This window comes from Podarcis bocagei (genome assembly GCF_964188305.1).
Source record: "Podarcis bocagei genome assembly, chromosome: 10".
In the NCBI taxonomy this organism is placed as follows: domain Eukaryota; kingdom Metazoa; phylum Chordata; class Lepidosauria; order Squamata; family Lacertidae; genus Podarcis; species Podarcis bocagei.
In genome coordinates, this window is record NC_138135.1 from 34975404 (window position 1) to 34997916 (window position 22513).

The 22513-nt window shown below is 45.8% G+C and overlaps 1 protein-coding gene and 1 long non-coding RNA gene across 3 annotated transcripts; one reads left to right on the top strand and one right to left on the bottom strand.

Moving 5' to 3' along the window:
• Positions 1 to 125: 125 nt before the first annotated feature.
• LOC308596100 lies at positions 126 to 3387 on the bottom strand. The gene is made up of 2 exons (XR_014012316.1): positions 3181 to 3387; positions 126 to 1347 (listed from the first exon to the last, which is right to left on the bottom strand). It is a non-coding gene; the product is annotated as an uncharacterized lncRNA (long non-coding RNA).
• A 440-nt stretch (positions 3388 to 3827) lies between these two features.
• WBP2NL (WBP2 N-terminal like) lies at positions 3828 to 21457 on the top strand. 2 transcript variants are annotated; one of them, XM_081210893.1, is made up of 8 exons: positions 3828 to 3987; positions 7858 to 7966; positions 9157 to 9292; positions 10308 to 10400; positions 10700 to 10909; positions 11471 to 11611; positions 12841 to 12917; positions 19600 to 21457. In XM_081210893.1, the coding sequence occupies exons 1-8, from the start codon at positions 3929 to 3931 to the stop codon at positions 19645 to 19647; spliced, it is 873 nt and encodes a 290-aa protein (XP_081067019.1). In that variant the 5' UTR covers positions 3828 to 3928; the 3' UTR covers positions 19648 to 21457. The 2 variants fall into 2 exon arrangements, with proteins under 2 accessions (XP_081067019.1, XP_081067020.1); XM_081210894.1 differs by lacking the exon at positions 3828 to 3987 and adding an exon at positions 4300 to 4534.
• The last annotated feature ends 1056 nt before the right edge of the window (positions 21458 to 22513 follow it).

Below are 22513 nucleotides of genomic sequence, written 5' to 3' on the forward strand. Positions count from 1 at the left end.
TCCAGGGAGAGATGGAGAGATGGAGAGAGGGGAGGGAGAAGGGAAAGGGTCATTTATATCCAGTGAGTCACTGTATGGATTGGTATATTTCCCCATCCTGCTACACAGCTTTTTCTCCCCCCCCCCCCTTTTGAGCCTTTTGCATTGTGGGGAAAACTGACCAATCCGTGTGGTGAAAGCTGTCACAAAGGGCAATTTAAAGCAGGTCCATCTCCATGTGGCAGCTGTAACATGTGCACTGCTGGTAGTCAAGGCTGCTGGAAGCCATGAATGTTTATCCATTTAAGCTATTTTTATTTCAAGCATAGTGGTAAAACTTCCAGAGTGGTAGCTTCATCCTAAATCTACATCTTAAGGCACTGATGCTACTGTCTGATGAAGGTTTGGTGCACTTGACTACCCAGTCAAAGGGAAATTATTTTCACTCAAGATTTAGCTGCTGTGACTATAGGGCTATATTTTACTTGGGACCAATAGGTGTGAGGAATGCAGATTTGTTTTCCTTGGCGGAGGAACTGTGGTCTGAGAACTCCAAATCCAAGTTTTAATGGTTTTAATTTCTGTTGAACAACTTCTGCCTGCATCAATCTAAACGGTAAAATATTGTTCGTCACTTTGCTGCATAGCAAGATTAACGTTACAGTTTCACCCTCAGGTTGAGCTGAGCAAGTCCATTTATTTTAAGAAAATTTCCATTTATATTATAGCAAATCTAAATTTCCATGTTATAGTAAATGCTGTCCATAAAAGGAAAAAGCAGAGATATGCACACACTCCTTGTCAATATGGATCTTTGCTTTTCTAGTTGAGAATACCTACGGTGTTCATAGCCTTTTGCTGCAGCCAGTGGTATTTACTAATATGAAATTATCTTTTGCTCCATTCCAATCTACCCAGATCAAATGCCACCCAAGACACACAAACTCCCTAAATAGCACTCTGAAGACTATGACTACAGTACTACTACTGCTACTGTTATAAATGTAATAAGAAAGCAAATGCCCAATAGTAATATTTTGGCTTCCCTCTTTTTGAGGTTCTTTAATGTTACACGTGGATCTGGACAACAAGGCCATAAAAGAGACACAGGTACAGAGAAAAAGATATCAGTGGAATCCTACTGTAGTCATTGTGCATACTGAGATGTACCTAAAGTATTTTGGAAATCTAGATCCTCTTGCAAGCAAGTTCATGGATAATTGTAGATTACACTAAGATTCTTTTCTTCTTCTTCTGGCAGAGAAACTAATACAAGCATGGTAAATGAACGTAGCCTAGATTCTCCTGGTGCCTCTAGCTTATGGAAGTACAGTATCATAATGAAGTCCTCTTGTCATCTGTCCAGTCCTGGTTGAGATAAATGACAAAAAGACACATACCAGTGATGTAAATGTTGCTAGACTTAACTTTCTGTGTTCTACTGTCGGATTAAAGAAAACGTTCTTTGAACAACTGGTTTATTTGCTTAGTTTTCCTTACACACACACACACACACAAAATCACTCCATTTGGGTCCGAGTTGGTACACATGACACCTCCTTTCAGCATTATTGTGTCACATATATTATAACCCTACAACAATGGGCTGGAACTTTCCCAGTTTGGAGAAGAACAAGAAAAGGGAAAAAAGGCACCAGTCCCTGGTGCCACCCCTCTCGGCTGGCTTAGCCCTCCAAGCCCCGGGCAAGTAGTCCCTCACGGCACAGGCCTGGTTGTGTGAGAGTTGATAATATTTTATGAAATAATCCTAGTCCTTTGAGAGTACATTTCCAGATAAATACTGTTCAAGGCCATCCTAGATATGCTTGTTGCCCTGATAATATTTGTAAGTAGATTTTGTCATTTACTCTAAGCCATAGTCTTCAACTTTTCAGACTCACAACCCACCATCAGCCCAAATATGCATTTGGGGATTCACTTTTCCCTGCCTCTTGTATATAATTTGTATTGCAGTAATATTACTGTTTGCAGCCCACCTTGTCTTTGGTCCCAGTTCACCAATGAAAGACTAATGAACAAACTATAAATTAGCAGAACGCCTGCTGTATGGCTGAGGTTATAACGTTTTTACGTTAAGGAACCCAAGGTTGCATGACAATGTCTTCAACATGCACTATGAATGCAACATAGTTGTATTAAAAATAGTCTTGATTCAAAGGTAATATTAATATCATACAGTCACAGCTGTCCTTATGAATTGAACTCTATTTCCAAAGGGCTCCAAATCTGACATTTACTGTAAAGCTGCTGTTTCTATCCCAAACAAAATGGACTTCTAAAATCACGGTTTGTGGTTTTTTACCATTTACATAAGGGACTTGCCGCATCAGACCCATCAAGTCCAGCATCCTTCTTACCACAGTGGTTTACCAGCTGTCTCCAGGAAGCCTACAAGCAACCTAACATCTGTAGGCATGAGAGGAGATGGGATATGAAACAAGGTTTTGTGATTGGGGTAGGGGGGATGGAACAGTCACTACTTTTTGGAGCCAAGTACAGCTATAAGTAAAGCAATGACAAACCTAGACAGCATTTTAAAAAGCAGAGACATCACCTTGCCAACAAAGGTCCATATAGTAAAAGCTCTGGTTTTCCCAGTAGTGATGTATGGAAGTGAGAGCTGGACCACAAAGAAGGCTGATCGCTGAAGAACTGATGCTTTTGAATTATGGTGCTGGAGGTCACTCTTGAGAGTCCCATGAACTGCAAGATCAAACCCATCCATTCTTAAGGAAATCATCCCTAAGTGCTCACTGGAAGGACAGATTGTGAAGCTGAGGCTCCAGTACTTTGGCCACCTCATGAGAAGAGAAAACTCCCTGGAAAAGACCCTGATGTTGGGAAAGATGGAGGGCACAAGGAGAAGGGGATGACAGTGGACGAGATGGTTGGATGGTGTTTGTGAAGCTACCAGCATGAGTTTGACCAAACTGCGGGAGGCAGTGGAAGACAGGAGTGCCTGGCGTACTCTGGTCCATGGGGTCACGAAGAGTCGGACACGACTAAACGACTAAACAACAACAACAGATATAAGAGCATAGTACAATTGTTTTAAGGTATTGTGCCATATTCTTAAATATGATATAGCAATATGTCAAACTGTTGCCAGGACTATAGCAACATGCAGCACCTTAAAAACCAATACATGTATTATGGCTGTAATAAGTTTGGGTTCAATACCTAGAGACAAGATTTAACATAGGTGAAGTTTATTAGCTGCTACAACAACTAGGAAATGTCTCTGAATCACTACAATGGCTGGTGGCACAGCTTTGGCAGACTAGAGTCCTCTTCCTCAGAGGTGTGAAGCGTATAGAGTGCACACTAGATGGAGGAAATGTAATCCCTGCGGTGAGATGGAAACGCAATGCAAAAAAAAAGTCTGTATCCCCACCCCCCATTTCGTTTTCCTGACTTCACTGTTGACACCCCACTTCCACACGTTGCCGGGAATCGCAGGTAGGCGAGAGGTGAGGTGGGTTGGCTGTTGCGTCCATGCCCCGCTTTGCCGGCTTCTCACAGCAAAGGACTCTTTGAAGTCGCAGAACAGAACCCTAGAATGGTAGATCTGGAAGGGACCCCAGGGTCGTCTAGCCCCCCCCCCCCGGGGTGCAGGCATTAAGCCCGGGATACATTTGTTAGATCTGAATACGCCGCTGAGTTTAGGCTCTTTATTGATTTTAAGCTACGGGGAGATCTGTCCCTGCGGCTGAAGGACCCCGATACCCCCCACTCTGCACGTTTCCCCCTTCTTCCTCGCTCTTTGCTTCCCTCGCTTTCCAGGCGCGCCCGCCCCATTCCCCGCCCCACCGAGAGGCGGGCCTGTGCGCCGTGAGGTCACGGCCGCGGCGAGGCCACTCGAGCGCCGCTTCGTATAAGGGACGAGGGAGGAGGGCCGTCTCGGTCGGCGGCGCTATTGGCCGGGAAGATGGCGGTGAACAGGCACCACTCGGCGGGCGGCGGGGTGATCCCGCCCAACGGGGAGAGGTAACTAAGGAAGCGAGGCGAGGGGAGACGTGGAGCGGGGGAAGGGGGCGCCATCCCCGGCCTCGGGGGTCGCCAGGGGGGGGGCCGCCTCGCCCGTGTTTATTTCGGAGGAGACCGCGGGCGGCTTCTCGGGAAAAGTCGCCCCTGGTTCGGCCACCGAAAGCAGCGCCAAATCTTTCCCCAAGAATTGCGATTGTGACGCGCGCGCGCGGGAGTTAAGTGCCCGTGTGAATGCTGTTACGCAGGGCATTCCCTGCCGCCCCCCCCTTTCCTCCCGTGCCTTCTTCCCTCGGGCTCCTGCCCGGTTGATGTTCATGGGGGGGGGGCGTGAAAGTTTTAAGGGGTAAACATCCCTTGATCTGTGTTGCTGTGGGTAGATGAACTCGCTCCCTTGTAGCGCAGCCCTGAAGGTGTTTACTCGGAAGTAAGGCCTTCTGTTCTCCGCGGCGCCCACTTGCCCCCATCGCATACTTAGGGTCGGTGCCTTAGGCGTAAGCTGCTGAGCAGGCTGATTCAGTTCGTGACATTTCCTCCTCTTCGGCCCTCGGTGGGCGTGACCCTAATCCGTGCTTTCCCTTTGTCATGTGCTACACGCAAGTTACACCTTGATCCCCCACAGTATGAGAGAGTGGAGATCAGCGCACATTTATTTCCTTAATATTTCGCCGGCCGGGTTGCCACTTTATCAGAGATAAAGTGACTAGCGTGCCGGTGAAGCATAAAAGAAAAATGTCGATTTTACCAGTGTTTACAAAGTAATACTAAAAACAGTTACATTCCTTTGAAGCATATTTGGGACAGACTAAGCAGATGGGCTGTGAGCAGCCATTTAGCCCCTTCAGTGAAGGAGATACCCAGTGTTTGGGGCAGCAGAGAACTCTCTTGAATAAAGATATCTTGCCATTTTTTCCTCATGAAGAACCGGAAAGTATCTTAAAAGTAAGGGTGCTGTGAATTGATGTATACAAGTGTGGTTCTCCAGGTGGTTTTGGTGTCAATTTTTACCTCACTAGGTAATTGTTATCAATTGATAACAATTGTTATTGATAACAATAAAAAATTGATAACAGTTGGCCAAAAATATTTATGGCAGAGCTCATCTCATTAACGTGGCTGTGATTTTGGTCCTGCCCAAATCATGCATTTAAAGCGTGTGACTTCCCCCAAAGAAGAATGGGAACTGTGGTTTAAGAATGTTAGGAAATGTGGCTCTATGAGGGGGTAAACTACAGTTCCCAGAATCCTTTAGCAGAAGCCATGTGCTTTAAATGTATGGTGTGGATGTGATATTCAAGTTGCTCTCTGCCTTTTTATGTGTAAACAGAGCACCATTGGTTTTTTAGGTGGTGTGAGCATCAGTCTCCTGCATCTGTCAAAAATTACTTGCTGGATTGGCAACATGCCAGAAAACTTAACTTGTGAATGATTGGCCCTCAAATTGTATCTAAGGGAAAATAATTATTCCAGCCTGCTGGCTAGTTCACTTGATCTGGTAGACTTCATAGTTGTCTTTTCAAGACTATAGTTGTTGTCTGGCCAGGGCAACAGGTTATTGTGATAACCATCACAATACTGGTATTTCTTTCTTACCCTTGTTCCTGTTATTGCTGGAATTGACACGTTACTTTCCCAATGTAAGCTAAATTCGACAAATGGAGTAGACATCCCTTTTCGGTGCTGTCCCTATTCCTGGCACAGGGTTCCTACAACACTGCTACCATCTTAGAATCACAGAATTGTAGTTGGAAGGGACCATGAGAGTTATCTAGTCCAGCCCCCTGCAATGCAGGAATCTCAACTAGATCATACATGACAAATGGCCATCCAGCCTCTCCTTAAAAACCTCCAAGGAAGGATGGTCCACCACCGCTTGTGGGAGTCTTTTCCACTGCTGAACTGCTCTGTCAGAAAGTTCTTCCTGATGTTTAGTCAGAAACTCTTTTCTAAGAACTTGAATCCATTGGTTCATGTCCTGCCCTCCAGAGCAGGAGAAAACAAGCTTGCTCCATTTGACAGCCCTTGAGATAATCTGAATATGGCTATCATATCTCCTCTCAGTCTCCTCTTTACCAGGCTAAACATACCCAACTCCCTTAACTGTTCCTCATAAAGTTTGGTTTTCAGACCCTTTATCTTATTGGTCAGTCGCCCTCCTCTGCACATGTTCTAGCTTGTCAGTATCCTTCTTTCACTGTGGATATTGACAATTATATTATTCAGTTGATTATTCAGCTGAATGACCAAGAACAATAAAAGCAGAGTAATGGTGAAGCCAAGTACATGTTAATTGTACTTGCAAATTATGAAGTGTAGCACAGAGTCCAGTTTGTTTCCTGAACAGAAGATCATGGTTAGGAGAATTTCAGATGCTGGAGAAAATAGACTGGCCCAAGACATTTTGGCACCTGAGGCAAACTACACAATGTCCTCCCCACCACCAGGGAAGAAGGGGTGAGTGAAGATCTACATCAGGAACAAGGATGGTAGCGCCTCTTATTTGCCTAGAGGCTGTATGTGGCAGGGAGTCTGCTGAGGAACACAGCTAATCTGGCCTCCTAAGAGTGCCACAGTTGTCATGGCCACTGCAGCAGCAGGCGAAGCATTTCTTGGAGATCAGATCTGTGGATCCTTCCCTCTGAGGCAGTCGTCTCGCCTTGCCTGATGCATGAGCTGGCCCTGCTTGCATGCAAATTTATATGTTGTTGCATATTGTTTTAAGTTTCTGAAAGCCAATGGAAGCATTATTGCATTTTTGAAAGATGAGCTGAGCACCTATAAACGACAGTCACAACAGGATTCATGATTTCAACTTAATTATTAACAAGTTTAAGTTTCCACTGTATTGACTGTTAGTGCATCATTTGATCTATTATTTATTAATTTTTTTGTCCCACAGCACCTGTGCTTCAGGATCGCTTATAACAAAAAACCTGACACTATAAGCCACAAGACCAGTTACAGAACAGAGCACGCAAACCTCGTTGGCAGAATGAAATTCAGTTGACTTAGAAAACTCTCACTAATTGGCTCTGGGCTAACAAAAGAGCTGGAAGGGAAGCCAGAGCGAGTTAAATCAGTCACATGATTCTTAGCTGGTCAGTGAGAGAGCTAAATTGAAAGGCATTGCACAGCTCTTTCATAACCTGTTCGTGAGCAGTAGGTCACCAGTAAAATTTCCCTGAACAAGAAATGGTTTAGGGGTATCCTGATGAGAACAAAGACTGTTCATATGGGAGTTTCTGTAGCCTTAATATTAGCAAGTGTTTGACACACACTTGGAAGAATGCAAAATGAGAGGCAGCTGTAGAGCACATCACATGGGGATCTGTCTTGTCAGGATAGAGCTCCCAGTACTGCTCAGCTAACAGTAAGGGGAAGGGGTGGTTTTTTTTTTGTTTTTTTTTTTTGTAATTCCCCCTATACAGCCAAAATCAGTTCTTCAGACTTGGGGAGGCTGGGGAAGGGGAGGGGAATTGCTAACCTGTTTTTTCTCCTGTTCACTAATTGAAGCTTTATTGTCAACTGAGTAACACGGTTGGATACAACCCTCAGTTAGGACTATGGGGGGAGGGGAGTCCCTTTGCACAAGTAGAAGCCCTTGTTAGGTGAATCTCGTTCACTGGATTCTCTCATGTCCTGCTTTAGACTTGAAATGTTAGGAGAATTGTGTTCCCGTTTAGTGTCTGAAGGGGAAGGCAAATATATCTGCTGAGTTGGGTTTTGCTTTCTGAATGGCTGTCTGGGCTTGGCAGTGGCTCTCCCAGTGAGTATAGTAGAGTTGGTTCTTCACCGATCAGTACAGTACTGGCATGTTTTGCATAGCCCACTAAGAAATGTTCACGTGCTCATATTTTTTCTCCTTCCCTGAAGCATTCTCAAGCACTGTAAAGATGTGGAGCTGACCTTCTCTGATGTGACTGGCAAACCAGAGATCTTCAAAGGCACCAAGAAAGGAATGGTGTTTCTCACTCCTTACAGGGTAAGTCTTGAGTGAGGGCCAGTTGCATCTTAGACACCTTTTGAAGGGTCATTCAGTCAGGACAGCAGTCACTTGTAGTTTATCTAACTACAGCTAATGTGAGATTCTTCAGTACATTCTTTTCTATACTATTAGTGTAGGTATTTTTTCCCCTACATTACTGTGGTACCTCTGGATGCGAATGGGATCTGTTCTGGAGCCCTGTTCGCATCCAGAAGCGAACGCAACCCGTGTCTGCGGGTCACGATTCGGCTCTTCCACGCATGCTCTTGACATCATTTTGAGCATCTGTGCATGCGCGAGCGGTGAAACCCGGAATGAATGCGCTCCATTACTTCCGGCTCGCCGTAGAGCGCAACCCGAAAATATTCATCCCGAAGCTACTTCAACCCAAGGTATGGCTGTAGTTAAAATCATAGAGTGGAAGTAGTTTTCTTCTTTCAGGCATTCAGCATGGCTACTACAAATTCTGAAATTTTCTAGATTATTTTGTTCTGAAATTTCATGTTGGCTTAAGATACAAGAAGGCATTCTGACTGACACAAGATGAAAACTGTTTTTGTGGGTTGTTTGATGTTCTACATAAGTCTATCTTTAAATACTGTTCAGAAACTTTTTCCAGCCCCCACCTCACTGGCCTTACTTTGAACCTTCCAGGAGTAGTGGTGTTGTTTTGCCGGGTTGGAATGTGTCCTTGAACTCTGATAGTGCCAGAATGGAGGACAGAAAGTGCGTAGAAACTTGCAGACTCTTAGAGTGTTCAGAAAGAGCATGTGGCACTTGGAAGGTTACCCAGAAGAGAATTTGGCCTCAAGATGAAAAAAATCCCCACCTTTTTCCTAAACTGATTAGGAATATGCCAGCGAGAGGTCTTAGTGGGGAACCTCCATGTTCTTAAAAGAGGCCTGTCTCAGCCCAATTTTGTAGACATTTAGGGAAAAGGTGAAGACATTTGAGTGGGGGGAGGGACTTCTGTAGAAAACTGGTTATGATTCCTTATTTTTTCATTTATTTTAATAAATATTAAATAAAAACTCCTGACTTAAGTCTTCACTTGATTGTTTGATATTGTCCTGGATTGTTTTGTATGTAGTTTTATATTCCATTTTTTTATCCCTGTGTTAGCTGCTTTGGGCCTTGTATAGAAGAGACAGCACGTGGTATAAGTTTGATAATTAAATGTATTGCAGGTTATTTTTGTGTCCAAGGGCAAGGACCCAATGATGTCCTTCATGATGCCCTTCTACAAGGTGAAAGGATGCTCCATTGAACAGCCCGTATTTTCTGCCAATTATATCAAAGGAGTGATAGAAGCAGAACCTGGAGGTATGTACTACATCTTGTGGTGACGAATGTATTTATTGTATCACTGAGTTTAACGCAAGTTGTGCCAAATCTGCTTCAGTGATTTATTTTCCATTGGTGTCTCATGTGAGCATCTCATGTGAATATCACATGTTAGAAATGAGTTTTTCCTGTGAGTTTGTGTGTTTACTAAAAACACACCCCTCCCTGCCAAGTTTGATTGTGTTTCAGCACTCCTTTTATGAACATATCCTCTTGGCTTGCAAATCATTATTTTCATTGTAACTAGTGTAGCAATGAGGATTTTCACTTCAGTCCTTTTATTATTATAGCTTGATTTGGGAAGAGGAAAAAGATGTTTTATTTCAGAAACATATTTTTAAAAAGTTTTCATTTCAGTAAATATTTTCTTGCCGAGTTATGAAGGATGCTTGCTGGAATAAGAAAGTGAAAAATTCTGCTTGTAGAAATTCTTATTTTACTTTCTAGTTAAGTTCCAGACCCTGATTAAATTAATAAATCCACTTATCTGACTTATTGGTCTTTCAGTCAAGTTACCCATCCTCCAGCCTTATCAAATCAAATGCTAATTTTATATAGCTATTTTTTTTCATACTGCCTGAAATAAGATGAATCTTCTTTGTATCTGTAAGGGGGTGAAACCTAGTTTGCAGGAGAAGTACTTGATGGGTTAATACTGGTGTTAATACTATAACTTGGTTGAAACTATTCTTGATTTCACTTTCTTCCCAGAAGTGACCAACCTGTTGTGCTCCCTCCCCCTCCTTGGTGTTGTTAGATTACAGTTTCCATCATTCCTAATGGCCTTGTTGGCTGGGGCTGGTGGCAGTTGAAGTCCAACAACATCTAGAGCTTCCCCATCTGTTTTAGTTACCTTTCATGCCATCAAATTAAAATACAAATGTTTTCATTTGCCCAGAAGCATATGGGTCCAAATTAACTCTATTAACTTTTATCTTTGCAATCTCTTGGGAAGCTGTCTTAATTAAAATTTAACCTGACTTGTTTTTCTTAGGTGGCTGGGAAGGACAGGCTTCATTTAAGATGAGCTTCTTCAGTGGAGGTGCCATAGAGTTTGGGCAACTGATGTTCAAACTTGCTAGTGATGGTAAGATTCTCTCCCCCACCCCCAATGTCATTTGCTGCTTAATCTGTATTTGCTTTGCTTTCTGGTTTTGCTAGCAGTAGCTGGCCTCTCGTTAGTCTGGCTGCTTCCATTTACTGACCTGTTCATTTTCATCCTCACGGTTCTGTCCTGCTCTAGGTGCAAAACTGGCAAGAACATCAACAAGGGAAAGGAGATAATTTTGCCTTAATCAATTAAATGTAGAGTGATTTAAGACATCGTCATAAGAAGTCCAGGGTTTCATGTGCTGATTTTAGCTTACTAAACATACTCCTCTTCAGCTTCTAGGGGAGTACCTGCCCAGAGCTTTGGCTATGGCTATGCACCTGTCCCTGGGGGCTATGCCCCTCCGCCTTTTCCAGGAGGATATGCACCTGCACCAGGGGCCTATGCTGCACCACCACCAGGACCATATGGATATATGCCTGCACAAATGAATGGATATGGACCTGCTGCACAACCTATGGGATATCCATATGCTCCTCCTCCAGGTAAAAATTCCAGCAGATTGCATAAAAGAATGTCACTCAATAAAGGGCAGTAGTTTATACGACCAGACAATATATATAACTATTCCATGTAGGTGAGATGACTAATGCTCAAATCTAGAGAATATCAACAGTGGCACGAAAGTGGAGGGGATCCTATTCAGTGTAGAATGCTTGGAACACACTAAACGTGGATTGGGTCATTTCGTTAAACAAAGTAAGACTTAGTCCTTGACTTCAAGTATTACATGCATTGTTTTGGTAGGTACATTCTCCACAGTACATCTGTATGTGGTGACTCAGCCTCTGCTGCTGCCTTGCTTTCTATCCAGCCAGTGGGAACAGTTGCTGGATCAGTATGGACAATGTAGTTTGAATAATAATAATAATTTGAACAGCAGTTGTCTCAGTTTAAGCATGTAACTGATATGGGGAAAGCTCCCTGAGAGCTTATGGGAAAGGAGGGTGCAATGCAGCATGGGAAAATCCTGTCCTGGGGAACTGCTCCTCCTTGAATATTTCTGTGATGCGCGTGTAGACATGGCATCTGTTATCTGTCCTCAGGCATGTATCCAGCACCTCCTGGGATGAACTCCATGTACATGGCACCTCCTCCTCCATACCCCGGCCCTTCTGCAGGACCTTCGGCCCCATCTCAGGCAGGACCTTCAGCTCCTAGAACCTGGACAGAGCCAGGAATGCCAGGTAAGTTTCCATTTAGAATAGGGGGGGATTGGATCTGTCTCCCAGTGTATTTTTTTTTAAGTTTTGAATAATTTCTTTGTTGAAGAGAGGTGAACGGTTGAGCGTGAGGAGTTACCCTGTTCTAATAGCCATGACAGCCAAGGAAGCTGTGAAAATCTATTATTATCATTAATTATTAATTATTATTATCACTATTTGAATTTATATACCGCCCTATACCCAGGGGTCTCAGGGCGGTTCACAGAATAAAATCAAGACATAAAACCACAAAATGCCTAATAAAAATAAAAACAGCAACCCAATAGCCCCCCCCCCCATAAAAAACAACACACTTTAAAAGGGCATGGGATGTAAATTGGATCAACCAAATACCTGGTTAAAGAGGAACATTTTTGCCTGGTTCCTAAAGATGTATACAGTGGTGCCTCCGGTTACAAACTTAATACATTCTGGAGGTATGTTCTTGAGTCGAAACCGTTCTTAACCCGAGGTGTGCTTTTGCTAATGGGGTCTCCCACTCGCATCCCGGGGCAAAGTTCGCTTCCAGGAGCACCTACTTCCAGGTTAACGGAGCTCATTACCCGAAGCATTCACAAGGAGGACGGTACGTAACCAGAGGTTCCACTGTAATGAAGGCACCAGGCGAACTTCCCTGGGGGGAGAGCATTCCACAGATGGGGAGCCCCTGCAGAGAAGGCCCGTTCTTGTGTTGCCATCCTCTGAACCTCTCAAGGAGGGGGCACACAAAGGAGGGCCTCAGAAGATGATCTCAGAGTCCTGGTAGGTTCATATGGAAAGAGGCGGTCCTTGAGGTATTGCAGTCCTGAGCAAGCTCTCGGAAGGTTTTAGGATCCCAGAATGCTTGTTTACAGAAGACAATCAGTCTAAATTCCAGGTGGCTACCTAATCCTGAAAAAACGTGTTGGGACTACTCTTTGTATAAGTGGATACCTCTCTCTCTTAAAATCTTGTCTCTTGATCTTTGTCTCTGTGGTCATTGTGGCATCTTTTCTCCTGTTCCCCGTCTCCTCAGAATTAATGCTGTTCAGCATGTCCACAAACCAACTGCTAGTCTAGTCATGTCCTAATTCTTTCTTGCTGACACTGCAGAATCTGCTCTTTTGCCTAATCTAAAAATTGTGCTAAAACAAGCAGCATTTGCTTTGTGAATATAATTAGTGTGGATTTTTGTATTTTTAAAGATGCTTGATTCTTTCCTTCTGCACTAGGTGGCAACAAAGCAACAGAGGCAACTTCCAGTGCATATTATAACCCGGCTAATCCTCACAATGTCTACATGCCTATGGTAAGGAACCTCACTAGGTCTGATGGGTATAGGGAGGAAAAATAGCAAGAACTCTTGCTATGCTAGCAATCAGCTGGACATAACTTGCAACTGGTTGAAGTATACAGTACAGCTTCTTACAGCACAGTAAGCATACTTGGTGTATTTGCTTCCTGTAGTAGAGATACCAGCTGTACTAAAAAATGGGAGGGCCAGATGTAACAGCACATAGGGACCTTGAGCTTTGCCTATTCTCCATCTGCATAAACGTCAGTGAGGACTTGTCTTGTTGGCTGCCAAGCTCATGATATCGCATTACTGGAAGGAGGCTGATTAACTATCTGTAGACAGATGGTATGATGAATTTTGGAATGTAGCTCTGTTGGAAAAGATCACAAATAACATAAAATCCACAAGAGGCAAATCAGAATCTATGAAACATATTGCAGTTTCATAATTTGCTTCAAATACATCCAAATCTGACACAAGATGGCATCCACTTTCTTGGTACAAGATTATTTGATTGACCCACTTCTCCTTTTAGCTTTGATGCTATCTTGGAATAATGTGAGAAATGCTCACTGTAGTTTATTTCTTTAACCTGTACTGGCAGCCAACAAGACAATTTTTGTTACAAGTAATAACCTCATTTGTATTACTAGGTTTTTGTTCTTGCTTGGTTTTTAGTATATGTGATTAATGTTCTGTGTCACTCTCAGTAAGCTATAAAGCTGCGATAAAGAGCCATTTCAGTGGAAGTTTTACATACACACACACACACACACACAGAGAGAGAGAGAGAGAGAGAGAGAGAGAGAGAGAGTCTTGAATTCTAAGGGGGAAAGGCTGCATTAAAACAAAGTAAACCTTAAATTAGTTAAATTACACTACTTAGACAATCCAGAGTGCACCCCTCCTTTAAAAAAAAGGTGCCATTGCAGCCATGTGTTAAGTGCCATTCTATCACTGGCATGTGCAGATTATATAAAATTGTGTACTCCATCTTAAAGTGTATTGAACTTAAACTTGTATGGAGAGAAGAACAAGATACCTTGTGGGTTGAGGACCCTCATTTTAGATGTCTTGCCCATTTGAACATGATGGCCCCTCCAAGCATGATGATAGTGTGCTGAAACTATGAAATGAGCAAAGTTTTGATGTTGTGAGGGTTTGATTAGCTGCTTGTGCGTGAAAACGTGCTCCCTCAGAGTTTGTGCGCCCCCACAAACCTCCGTGTGTGACGGAGCTCCTCAGACATGTCTGCTCTAGTCACTAGTAGAGTCCGACAGTGGCTGTCTGCGGAAGCGTTTCCAACAAAGAAGTTCCTTAACGGAAACGCGTCTCCTGGACTCACGGCGTGACAGTTTCCTGCGAGGTATGGGTCTCCCTATGGGAGACTCCGATACCTCCCCACTGTCCTCGCTGGAAGCCTCCCTGAGCCCTCCCTCCTGCTCGCATTCCCTCAGAGACCCACTCCTCCCCCTGCTGGTCCCTGCTTCAGCAGTTGAGTCTCTTTCATCCTGCCTGAGTCCCTCCACCACCTGATGCTCTGATGGCAGTTCCCTGACATCCACCTCCCCTCCAGGGCCCCCCTCACCCCCTCCCAATTCCTCCCCCCTGGGAGGTGAAGGGCTAAAACCCCGAAACGAATCTTCCTCATCTTCTGACGTCTCGAACAATTCTCTCCATCGATCGTCGTCCTGGCCAGCTGAATCCTCCTCCTCTTCAGAATCTGGGAACCCCTCCAACTCCTCTTCCTCGTCGGTGGTGGCAAAGTATTCCCTTCGGAACCTCGCTACAGGCTGAGGTTTACGTGGGAACCTCTGATGAAAAGTCTCTATTAAAACCTCGTCATTGACATCCTCTGCCCTAACCCAGGTGTTTTCCGACTCCGGTTCCCCCTCCCACATTACCAAATACTCTACTTGATCTCCCTTCCACCTGGAATCGAGGATCTCCGCTACATGGTAGCTGTGTTCCTTCTCCTCCATTGCTGGTCCCCTAGTGACCCTCCCCTCACTGTCTCCTCTATACGGTGACAGCAACGACCTGTGAAAAACTGGGTGCAGCTTCATGTGGTTCGGTAACCGGAGCCTGAAAGCCACTGGATTGACCTGCTGTATGACTTCAAACGGACCCAGCCTTTTGGGTCTTAATTTCTTACAACCTCCTTTGAATGGCAACCCTTGGGTTGACAGCCACACCTGGTCCCCCACCCTGATGCTTTCACCTTCCCTTCTGTTTTTGTCTGCTTGCCTCTTATATTCCTCCTTAGCCCTGTTTAAGTTGAGTTGGAGCTGGCGATGGATCGCTTCCATTTCTTCCACGAACTGTTCTGCAGCTGGAACGCTCCAGTTCTCCCCCTCCCCCCCTGGGAAGGCTCTGGGATGGCACCCGTGATTAGCCAAAAAGGGGCTCATCCCCGTGGACACGTTCTCTGCATTGTTGTAGGCAAATTCTGCCAACGCCAGCTTCTCCACCCAATCATTCTCTCTGTCATTAACATAACACCTCAAATATTGTTGGAGAACCCCATTTGCTCTTTCCGCCTGCCCGTTGGTTTCAGGATGACGGGCCGTCGAGAAATTAACCTCTACATGCAGTAAGCTCATGAGCTTCCTCCAGAACCTGGAAGTAAATTGTTTCCCTCGGTCTGAAACCACCCTCAAGGGGGCGCCATGCAACCTAAACACATTCTCTACAAACAATTTGGCGGTTTCTTCTGCTGTAACCGCATGTGAGCAGGCTATGAAGTGGGCCATTTTAGTTAACAGGTCTACTACAACCATGATGGCTGTTTTCCCTCTAGACCTTGGCAGATCAGTCATGAAATCTATTGCCACTGCTTCCCACGGTCTCTCAGGTGTGGGCAGTGGTTCTAATAAACCAGCCGGCGCCTGCCTCTCCCCCTTGGCTCTTTGGCATTGTTCACACCCTCTCACATACTCCCGCACATCTTCCCTGACCTTGGGCCACCAAAATTCCCTGGTAACCAGCCACATGGTTTTGTGTTGCCCAAAGTGCCCTGCTGTGGGGCTATCGTGCAGCTGCTTGAGTACTTTCTCCCTCAATTCCCCTTCAGGTATATATAACGCTCCCTTATAATACAATGCCCCATTTCTCTCCTCAAAACCACCGGGTTTGTCTTCCTCCCCTCTGAGATCCCTGAGTTTCCCCTGGGCGTATGCATCCTGCACCGTACCCTCTACCAATTCCCTTTGCCCCACCAAAGTCGCCCCACACACCCAGCGGTCCTCTGGAATGATATGGGTTTCTTCGGGTGCTCCCTCCCCCTCCAAATATTCAGGCTTGCGTGAGAGAGCGTCCGCCCTAACATTCTCTGGGCCTGGCACATAACAAATCTCAAAGTTAAATTTGGAGAACTCTTGGGCCCATCTCAACTGCCTTTGGTTGAGCACTCGCGCCGTTCTCCAGTACTCTAGATTTTTATGGTCCGTGCACACTTGCACTTTATGTTGTGCACCAACTAGCAGATGCCTCCATCTCCGGAACGCCTCATGAATAGCAAGCAGTTCTCGGTCGTACACCGTGTAGTTCCTCTCGGATTTGTTCAGCTTCCGCGAGAAGAAGGCACACGGACGCCACTCCGACTCCTCCTTCCCCGGCTGCAGAAGAAGCACCGCCCCTATGGCTCTGTCAGATGCGTCTGTTTCAACCCTTAGCTTCTTTCGTAAATCCACATGCAGAAGTTGTTCTTCAGAGGCGAAGGCCCTTTTCAGTTCCTCAAACGCTCGCCCCGCCTCCGCCGTCCATACAAACTTCTTCTTACTGCTGAGACAGTCAGTGATGGGCGCCGTCAGATGGGCGAAGTTGCGGATGAACTTACGATAAAAGTTTCCAAACCCTAGGAACCTCTGCACATCCTTCTTGGTTTTGGGTGTTTTCCATTCCAGCACTGCCTGTACCTTGCCGGGATCCATGGCCAATCCCTTGTCTGACAGGCGGTACCCCAGGAATTCCACCTCCTTGGTATGGAACCGACACTTCTCCAGTTTGACCCACAGCCTGTTGGCTTGCAGTCTGCTCAACACTTCTCTGACGTCTCTCACATGTTGCTCCTCATTCTCAGAATACACCAACACATCATCTAGAAAGGCAACGCAATTCTTGTAGAGCAAAGGGCCCAGCACGTGGTTCATAAAAGATTGAAAACACGCGGAGCCTGCTTGTAATCCAAATGGCATAACGAGGTATTCAAACGCCCCCAAAGGGGTAAACATGGTGGTTTTCCATTCATCCCCTTTCCTTATGCGTATCAGGTTGTACGCCCCCCTTAGATCCAGCTTTGTGAAAATCTTTCCCTTCCTCACCATGGTCAAAATATCATCAATTCTGGGCATAGGGAACGCCACCGGTTCAGTCACTGCATTCAGCCGCCTAAAATCACATACAAGTCTCGGCTTGTCCGCATTTTTTTTGTCCACAAAGAACACTGGGCTCCCCCCTGCTGCTTTGGACTCTCTGATGAAGCCTCTCTTCAGGTTCTTGTCAATGAACCCTCGCAACTCCTGCATTTCCCTGTCTGACATGGCATACAACTTGCCCACGGGAAGCTGTGCTCCAGGGAGTAAATTGATCTGACAATCAAAGGGTCTATGAGGTGGTAGTTGGTCAGCTTCCTTCTCGCTGAACACGTCGCTGAGATCTGCATACTGTGGTGGTACCTTCACCTTCCCCATTACTTCAGTCCCTGCTAGGGTGGCTTGGGCCCCTACTGAACCCTTCTCCCCTTTGCAGTGTTCTAGGCAATGTGCTGAACCAAAGGACACCACTCTTTGATGCCAGCCAACCAGCGGATCATGTAGAGCTAGCCAGCTCATTCCCAAAATAATGGGAGCGCCTCCCAGGGTGGCCACATTAAACGCTATCAGTTCTGTGTGCCTTGCCACCCTCATTATCATTGGGACAGTCTGCAAGCGGACTCCTCCTCCCAACAACTCCCTGCCATCAATCGTGGTCACCTGCAGGGGGTTGCTTAAAGGGATGGTCTGTATCTGGTGTTCAGCAGCAAACTCCTTGCTCATAAAATTGCAGGAGCTGCCTGAGTCCAATAGCGCCTTTATTTTTAGGGGGTGCCCATTCTGCAGCTCTAGCGACACTTCAATCACTAGAGCAGGTCGAGGAGCTTCTGGCACGGGCACTTTCACTGCTCTTTGGCCTGGCTGCAGTGCCCCAATTGTGGCAACCAGGCGTTGGCTTTTACCTGCTCCGCTCCCCCTTCTTCTCCCCCCTCAACAGCTCCCACCATCCCTTGCCATTCCTTCCTCTGGGGGCAGACTCTGGCAAAGTGGCCTGGCTGTTGGCAGAGATAGCATTTCCGGGGGCCCCTTCCCTCCTTCTTAGCTCCCTCGCTGGTTTTTGAAAATGCGCGCGCGCGCGCTGTTCCGATTTCCATCGGCTCTGCCGGCGGGAAAGCTGGCTCAGGAATGTCTGGAATGCGGAACTCCTTCCAACGTTCCCCTCTCCCTTCCCGCCTCTCCAAGGCTCTTGCCTCCTGCCGCGCTCCTATGGTCAGCGCAGATTTGGTCAGCTGATCCATAGACTCCGCCCTGGGGCTCCGTGCCAGCTCGTCTTTCACCCCCGAAGAAAGACCTTCTTCAAATAGCATTTGAACGGGTGCCGCCGATAAATCCCAACTCAGTCTGTGAATCAGCATGGTAAACTCAGTCCAATATTCACGGACAGATCGACTCCCCTGCTTACAAGCCATTAGCTGTCTGCGCACCACCCCTTCCTCAATATCGCTGGAAAACATGATATCCATTGCACGAAAGAACTTCATTGTGTCCTTTAGTATGTCATTGTGCGTTGCCATTAGGGGTCGCACCCAGTCTCTAGCCCCTTTCTCAAGATGCCCAATTACAAAAGCAACTCGCGATTCCTCATCAGGGAACTCATCGAACTGCACATTAAGGGCATATTGCATCTCTGTCCTAAAAGCATGGTAGTCCTTGGGGTCCCCCCCAAATTTCTGCACCAATCCTGGTACCTTTCTGGGGAATTGAGTGGCTCTCCCCTTCTTGTCTGCATCCTGAGCCCTTCTCTCCTCCAGCCTCGCCGTCTGCAGGGCCAGTTGAACCTCCAACGCTCGGTATCTATCTTCCAAGCTTGGACCAGCTCCAGCCCCTGCTCCTCCGGTTCCGGTTGGTTCGCTCATGATGCCTTCTCTTGCACAGGCAGCGTACAAAGACTGTCGGACTGCTGTGAGGGTTTGATTAGCTGCTTGTGCGTGAAAACGTGCTCCCTCAGAGTTTGTGCGCCCCCACAAACCTCCGTGTGTGACGGAGCTCCTCAGACATGTCTGCTCTAGTCACTAGTAGAGTCCGACAGTGGCTGTCTGCGGAAGCGTTTCCAACAAAGAAGTTCCTTAACGGAAACGCGTCTCCTGGACTCACGGCGTGACAGTTTCCTGCGAGGTATGGGTCTCCCTATGGGAGACTCCGATACCTCCCCACTGTCCTCGCTGGAAGCCTCCCTGAGCCCTCCCTCCTGCTCGCATTCCCTCAGAGACCCACTCCTCCCCCTGCTGGTCCCTGCTTCAGCAGTTGAGTCTCTTTCATCCTGCCTGAGTCCCTCCACCACCTGATGCTCTGATGGCAGTTCCCTGACAGATGTGTTTTGTAAAAAAAGCATCCCATGTACAGTGGATGTGCCACATTAATGCTGTCTCCATTTAATTTAGGATCAACCACCTCCTTATTCACCACCTGAGGAGAAGAAGAATAACTGAGAAGAGCCCAGGAGCTGTCCTCCCATGTTTTGTCCTAGAAGATTTTGCCATTGCTGCCGCCTCCTCTTGGTTCTGTATACTCTAGGTCATCCTGTGTCACTAACCTGCACGATGTTGGGTGACTCTTCAACACCCGCTGTTCTTGAAACTTTCCTCACGGCAATACAAAAGAGCAGTGACAGTATTGCTTTCCTGAGTACTTGCTTTCTCTCCTGAGACCAGAATAGAACAGCCATGACTATTTTAGCCCTTGGTTTGACAGGAGAGGTGAAATATGCATAATGCAAATGAAGCCACTTCACATAAGTAGGAATGAAATACTGAAGCTTTTTGTATGGAACAAAAACACTCGTATAATGACACACAGATAGGAATATGACAGGAGTATTCTGCTTCCATGCATCTCTGCTTGTGAGCATCAGTGTGGCATGTTACAACTGTGTTAACTCCATGCATTAAAAAATAATAATTCCCATGCAGTTTAATGCATGAGAGGGAATTCTATAAATATGTGGAGGCTTATCTTATTTTCTAGGAAAGTAGCAGAGAGGACTTATGGGGAACTCTCCAGTGATGTATAAAAAGATGGCCTGGGGAAGCAACCAAAGGGCTAACCAGTAGCTGTCTTTTTGAATATCTCGGTGCATCTCCAACTTATTATGATGAAACTGCATCTGGCTCTGCAACAAGCGTGTTCTCTACACTTTTGCAACCTATCCCTTGCAAAAGGGATGCCTGGTGGAAACTTACAATCATGTGACGTAACATGTAATAGGTTTCTCTTCTGCTTTCTCTTTTGACTGTTGGATCAGTGTCTCTAAAAGTGTATCCTGTCTCTTGGTATAGGGGACATTGAGAAGGTCTCACATTCAAGAGAGGCCAGACTATCTGTCTGCTCATCTAATTCCTAGTGCAGCTGAGAAACCTGGAAAGGATCAATTTATCTGAACTGGAACCAAAGATGTGGCTTTATGAAATTAGTAGTTTGGAGTTGAGGGGTGAAGCTAAGCAAAAAGTACAGAAATAAGAGCAACCCACCCGTCAAGCATTCTGGAAACACAACCCAAGCAGAATGTCTTGGTCTCCTGGAAACCAGCCCAATCCAGGTCCAGAATGTCTTGATACCCAGTAGCAGCAAGTGCAGCAGAGTCTATTTAATAGGAGAGTACTTTATAGAAAAGAGCTATTCTAGCAAACTCCTGAGAGATAGTGAAGCCATTTCTCCTTGCTCAGCCAGCTGAGCTAGGCACTAATGTAACTAGAAAGGGCTAAATGGTGAATGATGTGGGTGAGAGGAAGTATTGAAACTCACTTTGAAATAGAGAAAAGGCATGTCAGACTTGCTTTTGAACAAAGTTGGAAGAGATGGCAAATGAGTTAGGAAGGGCTAAAAGGATGTTTGCCAGCAAGCAGCACACAATATTGTGGTTGCTTACATAAGATGTCGCTGGTTAAACTTTTATTTTTCACATGATAATCCCCCCTCTTATCTGTTCCAGAGAGAACTCTTGCTCCACATATAATGGAAAATATAACTTAAGTAAAGCCTAATCTCTTAGGATATCTTTTCCTCTCCTCTAAAGAGGCTATATTTTGCAAGAACCACTCATACTAGTTTGTATTCATGGATCCCTTTCTGACCATCTTCCCTTTAGTAACTGAGAATATTACTCAGTATAGCAGGCATAGGGTGACATTTTCTAATAACCATTTTAATCTAAATCCAAGAAGCTTAACCACTTTCCATAACTTAATAGTTTCCTCTGTAATATTTTTGGATTGCACTTTAATACAGAAGTATTGAAATCTTTATATTTGTATCTGTGGTGATGGTGTGGACAACCTGGTTTTTTGTGTGCATGTCAGAGAGAGAGAGGGAGGGGGGAGGAGAGTTTCTTCCTAAAGGAGTTGTATTAACTACTGTTCTGGCATGGCATTCGAAGAACTAACATGCAAAACAAGTAATATACCGTATTTTTCGTCCCATAGGATGCTCTGTCCCATAGGACGCACCTAGGTGTTTTTTTTTGGGGGGGGGGGGAAATAAAGGAAAAAAAATTTCCTTTATTTCCCCCCCAAAACCAGGTCGGGGAAACCAAACCAGGTCGGGGAACAGTGGGATGACGGCGCTGCGCCTCCCAGCTGTCCCCCGAGCTTGTTGGGCTGGCCGATGTCTGCCTGGCGCGCGGGGCGCTCTGCTTCAGGGCGCTATGTGCGCCGCGCGGCAGGCTGCTATCCGCAGCGTGGGGAGCCCTGCAGGAACTCCTGCGGGCTCCCCAGGCTTGCTGATAGCTTCCTGAAGCCTGGAGAGCGAGAGGGGTCAGTGTGCACCGACCCCTCTTGCTCTCCAAGCTTCAGCGAAAGCCTGCATTCGCCCCATAGGACGCACACACATTTCCCCTTCATTTTTGGAGGGGAAAAAGTGCATCCTATAGGGCGAAAAATACGGTAGCTGCCATTTGTCGAAGTGAACAGGAAACATGTGAGAATAATTCTGGATGCCTTACTAGAACACACACACATCAAGTAAAGGCACGGGGTTCTTTGAGGAGTTGGATCTCCTTCTAGTAGAATGACTTGAAGCCAGCCTGGGGCCTGGTCCTCTATATATTCTTGGACTCCAGCTCCCATCAGCCCAGACAGCAGGGTGAATTGTAGTCCAGCAATATTGGAGGGCCAGAGGTTCCTCATCTTGGATATAAAGGGAGGAGTGGGCCCATGAATGATTCCCTTTCAGATCAGTTATCAAGGGAGATCTGGGGTTTATATACAAACAGAAAAAAATCAGGTTGAGAAGTACGTGAGGCTTTACAGAACTTGACACACAGCATTAATCATTCCATTTTAAACTGCTATTCAGTTCTTT